Below are 6,386 nucleotides of genomic sequence, written 5' to 3'. Positions count from 1 at the left end.
TAAGTAAAGCCAGGAACACTGCTTTGGAGATAACTGGGAAAAGAACTTTCTTCACACTGATCTTCAAAGCCATCAACCCCCAATCTAGCCTCACAAAGGCTGTGAAAAAAACAATTGCCCTTAGAAATTATGTCACACTAAATAGAACTGAAACATAATTTCTGCCTGAACCTTGCCTTTTTAAGGTCTAGAATGCTTTTGCTTGACTAAGTCCCTGGCTACTTTGCCTATATACAAGCCCCTGAGGTCTTCTCTGAAGTCACCTGTTTTCTCCCAACCATCTGTATCTGAGGAGTCCTGTTCCATAGAGTCCTCCTTCCCACCAGAACTCTCCCATAACGTTTACTAACACTTGCAGAACTCCTATGTGTGTGTTTCTTTATTGCCTTGTTCTTTCATTTTCTCATAACAATGCACATCTCATGCAAAAATAAATGAATATTGTGCACATACCATACACACACACTCTCAACATAAAAGCCCTGGAGCTCATACATATGTTTAAGATAACACAGGAAAAGAAACAAAGACAAAAAATATGCAATTTCATAACAGTTTTATTATTTTATTGTAACTTGAAGAATGATGGTTCTCCTTGAAAGCCCTGCACCAGGAGCATGGGGCTCAGTGGTACTTGTGGGCCAGGGCAGTGGCCACCCCAGCCACCATCTTCTGCCAGGCAGCCTGTATCTGTGGGGTGAATTCCTTGCCAAAATGCTTTGCAAATACAATCACCAGCACATTTCCTAGGAGCTGTGTAGGTAGAAAGAGACAACAGAGATGAGAACAAAGTGAGCAGAGAGGTCCGGGGTAGACTTTATGTATCTTGACGCTCAACTTGCACTCAGAACCTGTGTCCACTTCTCACAACACCTGAGATTTTGCTTAGCCATTAAACACAGGAAGATTTTACCCTAGCATGACTGACCACTGGCCATGAATCTTTCCATTTTCTTACAACCAACAGCCCACATTTTGTGTGTTGATAAATATTTTCTTAAAAACACAAGCTCTCTTTCTAAACCCATTGTTCCAGTTGTTCTTCCTCACAGACATTCCTCTGCCTTTCTAGAATTATGTAATAAGCCTTTGCTTATTAAGGCTTGAGCAGGATTTTGCATCAGTATCCAGCCAATATAGAACTAGCCTTAGTTAGCAACATGTATTTCATCACCTGGTTTTCTCCCTTTTATCAAACCAACATGTGCTTGCCTACATGTATCTTTTCCATGACCATATTTTTCTCTGCCTCCAACAATGTTTTTCTAAAAAAATTAAATGTAAAATACAGAAAAAGGAAAGACAAATTTCTCTTTAAAGAAGTCTAATTAACAAAAGTCATTTCACTCATCTCTGCTAAACGTTTCCTCAAAGCCAACAGAGTACAGACAAATCTCTGCAGACTTCTAAAACCCTTCCTTACACTCTACAACAGTGGTTCTCAACCTTCCTAATGCCACGACCCTTTAACACAGTCCCTGTGGGTCATGACCCACAGGTTGAGAACTGCTGCTCTAGAACATTAACACTTGGTGTCAGCTTTGTTTGTCCTCTGGCATTTCTTTACTCTTAACTCCAATATCTCCAAATATTGCATGCTGCGCAGGTAGCCCCAGTTATACTCAGATCAATACTCAGCTATCTAAGTTGCCCCAGGATTAAAGGCAAGAGGGCTTTTACATCTCCTGGACTTACTCTGAAGTTTTCAGGATCCACATGCAGCCTGTCACAGTGCAGCTCACTCAGATGGGAAAAAGTGCCCTTGAGATCATCCATGTTCTTTATAGCTTCTCCCAAGGAACCCAGAACCTTCTTGCCATGGGCTTTGACCTTTGGGTTGCCCATGATGGCAGAGGCAGAGGACAGGTTTCCAAAGGTGTCAAAGAACCTCTGGGTCCATGGATAGACAACCAGGAGTCTATGAGATAGAACAACAGCAACTAGAAGCTCAGAAGTTGTCAGTAGACACAAGAAGTATTCTGCATTTCTTCTAGGCGTAAGTTCATTCCTTCCCTCCCTTGTCTTGCCCCCTTCCCCAGAGCATACCTTCCCAGAGCTTCTCCTCCATCCACTTCCACATTCACTTTACCCCACAGGCTTGTAATAATAGCCTTCTCTTCAGCTGTAAAATGAACCATGGTGTCTGGATTTGGATCTTGTCAATAATCTTAGATGTTGCAGAAGCAAGTATGTGCAGCTACTAGAAGGTGCTTCCTTTTATTTCTCTATCCCTGGACCCCTGGCCCCTTGCCTCACATGGTACTCTGAGGCTATTGGTTAAGGTCACTTGGTCAAGCCTATTGGTCAAGGCAAGGGTGGTCAACACAGGGGTGTGGTTTAGAGAGGGAAGGGTTCAGACAGACGTTTGCATTGAGATAGTGTGAGGAAGGGGCCCTCAAGAGGATTCTGCTGCTTATGTTTTTTAATAGTCTTTGTCCTATTTCAATTCAATTATTCCAACTTTTTTCCTCATTCATTCTTTCCTTCAGCTAGTTTCCTTCTTCTCCCACAATACAATATTCTAGGACTTCGATTCCAGCCTTTCTATATTCTTGTCTCTAACCCCATATTAAAGCTAAAGTAAGAAAAATATTTGAAAATTCAGATATTGTGAGATTCGTTTTAGGCATAAGTCTAGAATCTCTGGTGTTAGAAGTGTAAGTCTCATTTAGTAGGAGTGATTTCCAAGTGAGAAATGCTATACTGATCTTTGAATACCCTCCCTGTGAATTTAGGCCATGTTCTTTCCAATTCATAATAATCTGGGAGAAAGTAATTCCCATAAAGCAACAGTTTCAGTGCAGGATTATATTAATGTTAGATAATATAGCAGCGGTTCTCAATCTATGGGTCATGACTCACAGGAACTATATCAAAGGGCCACAACATTAGGAAGGTTGAGGACCACTGTAATATAGTATAAGGCTAAACTCCTACCTCAGTATCTACTTACCTATACCTGTTTGAAATAAAGCTTGTATATTTTATCTGAGACAAAGCATTTGTCTTCTTGTCTGTGTATGTATCAAGGCACCAAATGATGGGCATTTCTCACTGGATCAGATTATGTGCTGGCTAGAAACCCAGGGTTTTGTAGCACTTACATGCTCAGTGAAGACAATGGTGAAAGAGTCCTTGGTAAGTAATACATTTGAATTAATTATCTTGATTAATGCTAGGTCATTTTTTAGACAGTTTTATTTCAAGATATAACACTAGAAAGCACTCTTTCCTTCCTCTTGTGTGTTTTTGTAACAAAAGAACTCCAAAGAATCAGGGACTATCTTCATTGAGTAATAGTCTACACATGATTATAGCTGGGACATCACTGTACTGTAGACACATTTTCCTCTCACTCAGTGCTGTTTTGACGTGGCACACTCTTAATATGTCAGGAAAAGTTCACACTTCTTTTTTTTTTTTTTTTGGTTCACACTTCTTTATGTAGGTATTTATTGAATGTCTCTGAAAGTTTTTCATTGTATTATATCTTGCTAGATACTTGAAGCTTTGGAAGTCTGGCTTTATTATTTGCCCTTAAATTTGCAACTGATGATCACATCAAAAAAGTAGGTTAAGTAGTCCCCTGTGCATTTGGGGAGTTCTAGCTTAAAATTTGTTTATCCCCTAATCAATTAGGTTGACTAAAATTTTGATATAGGTGAAAAACTTGTAGTCTTCATGATCTCTTATAAAGACTGTATCTGTTCATTAATGAAGATGGTTGAAAAGACAGAAGGTGAGACTTATCGAGATATCAATATTGACTTTCAGATGACAGCAATAATTTCTCCCAACCTAAAGTTGAGTGGGACAGATTTTTATTGGTATGGAGGTATAGTGTACAGAGCCTGAGGGGAACCAAAATTAGAGTCTTTTTAAGATACAACTGTGAGATAAATGTATACAGATCTTTGAGTTCAGCTTGCAGAGTCTGGACTTGGAAGATGATCAGAGGCTGATGTCTAAGCCTACTAATTCTTTAAGAATGAAATAACTTTTAATTGCTCTTTCTCAGACAAAGGTATATCTGTGATCATTCATGTCTTCAAACAACTTCCTCAGTTTTCCAAAAACCTAGAAAGTGATCCAAAAATCATTTGTAACCACTTTTTTTCTCTTATGCTTTTGGAATAATACCTTCTAAATGCTCCTTCTTCATAGTTGTCTTGCCCTTCCATTTTCTTCATGTCATTGCCTCTGACCTTGCCTAGATCCTCACCTGTAAAGCTGTTTCTTTACAAAAGCTGCCCTATGTGTTTTTAAATATTCATTCCCATGTTTTTTCAAACTTTCCTTCAACAACTATTTGTGCAATAACTGTCATAATAGGTCTGCATTTTGGGGACTTAATATAAATGAATCAGGAAATAAAATCTGTCACTGAAGATTTGTCATCAGAACAAGTAAACTAATAAACAAAATAATTTTATATATTATTATTTACTAAGACAATAATATATGGGCTTGATAAGAGTGGAGCATGATGATATCCAGAATAATCTCTGTAAAGACATAGTATTTGAACTGGAGCTAGAATGTCAGGGAAGATATTGAGAAAGAATATTTAAAGTAGAAAATTCAAAGCTCTGAAGCAGAAGAAAACAAACTCTTGGTATGCTACTAAGATAAACAATGGAATAATGAGGTTGATAGGCAAATAGTAAAGTGGAAAGTAGCAAATGATACCGTTGCAAGGAAGCATAGGCTTAATGACATTAACTTGCATTCAGGGGTAGAGAGTGAAAACCCCTACTGGATTTTAATTTTGCTGATAACAAAATCTCTAAGCTCTCTGTGCACTTAGATTACTATTCCAAGAATAAATTGTTTATCACAACACTATTTTATTTAGACATTTTTATTAGTCATGAACAAGAATTAGCTATTCATTCATAAATTAAAAAAAAAACTTTTGTCATCCTGATCTAAATATGCACGTGTTCATGATGAATTTCTTTTTAATTAAATTATCTTGGAATGGCAACATCTAGTTCTAGTATACCTTTCTGAGGTATTCTCTAGCACTCCATTACCACTATCCTTGACCCCTTGACACCAAGAGCTGGGATAATACAGAATATTAGGTTAGGACAAAAACAAGAAAAAGACACTGACTGTTGGAACATGCACATTCCTTTATCTTTTGTTGATTTTGTTTATTTGCTGTTGAGTTACTCGAGCTCCCTATATATTCATACTTTGTCAAATTAATAGTTTTGAAATATTTTCTCCCATCCAATAGGTTGCCTCTTATGTCTGTTGATTGTTTTCTCTTCTATGCAGAAACTTTTAAGTTTAATAAAGTCCCATTTGTCTACTTTTGTTTTTGTTTCCTACACCTTTGACATCTTAATCATAAAATCCATGCCTAGACCTAGGTAAGGGGTCTGAATAGACATTTCTCAAAAGAGGACATACAAATGGCCAATAGGCATATGGAAGAATATTTATGACATCACTAATCATCCAGGAAATGCAAATCAAACCCACAGTGAGATATCACTTTACCCCAGTTAGAATGGCTATTATCAAAAAGGCAAAAAATATTGGATGTTGGTGTGGATGCAGAGAAAAGGGAACTCTTACATATTGTTGGTGGGAATGAAAATTACTATGGCTATTATGGAAAACAATGTGGAGATTTCTCAAATAAACTAAACAAGAGGTACCATATGGTTCAGCAATCTTACTATTGAATATTTATCCAGTGAAAAATAAACCATTATATAAGGGGCTACAAACACCCTTATATTTATTGCAACACTATTCACAATAGCAAAGATGTGGAATCAATTCATCAGTGGATGAATGCATAAAAAAGTAATATATTTATTTACAAAATGCCATATTATTATTTATTTACAAAATAGCATACTATTTAGCTACAAAAAGTAATTAAATTTTGTAATTTTAAGCAGCATGAATGGAATTAGAGGTCATTATGCTAAGTGAAATAAGCCATCTTAGACAAATATTACATGCTCTAATTCATATGTTGGAGCTAAATTAAGTTGATTCATAGAAGTAGAGAGTAAAATGATTGTCATCATATCCTGAGAAAAACATGAGTGATGTTGAGTAATGGGAGATGAAAAAATGTTTTTTAATGGGCATAAATATTCAGTTAGGTAAAAGGAATAAATTATAATGCCTGATAGTAGAATAGGGTGACTAAAGTTAACGATGCATTATGCATTTCTCACTAGATAGTAGTGAGAACCTGAAATGTTCTCAACACACAGAAATGGTAAATGCTCAAGGTGATAAATATTTTAATACACTGACATGAATATTATACTTTGCATAGATAAAACAAAATATCACATGTACTCTATAAATTTGTATGGATGTTATGCATTAAGAAAAAATGCACATTCGTCTTA

The 6,386-nt window shown here is 36.6% G+C and overlaps 1 protein-coding gene across 1 annotated transcript; it reads right to left on the bottom strand.

The window, feature by feature from the left end:
• Positions 1 to 624: 624 nt before the first annotated feature.
• Positions 625 to 2,138, bottom strand: LOC128565217 (hemoglobin subunit gamma). The gene is made up of 3 exons (XM_053561583.1): positions 2,047 to 2,138; positions 1,696 to 1,918; positions 625 to 753 (listed from the first exon to the last, which is right to left on the bottom strand). Exons 1-3 carry the CDS (start codon positions 2,136 to 2,138, stop codon positions 625 to 627), a joined length of 444 nt encoding a protein of 147 aa, XP_053417558.1.
• Between the last annotated feature and the right edge of the window lie 4,248 nt (positions 2,139 to 6,386).

The sequence above is a fragment of the Nycticebus coucang genome, chromosome 14, assembly GCF_027406575.1.
Source record: "Nycticebus coucang isolate mNycCou1 chromosome 14, mNycCou1.pri, whole genome shotgun sequence".
NCBI classification, from domain to species: Eukaryota; Metazoa; Chordata; class Mammalia; order Primates; family Lorisidae; genus Nycticebus; species Nycticebus coucang.
Note: the sequence above shows the minus strand (reverse complement) of the source record. Positions and strands in the feature narration are given on the sequence as shown.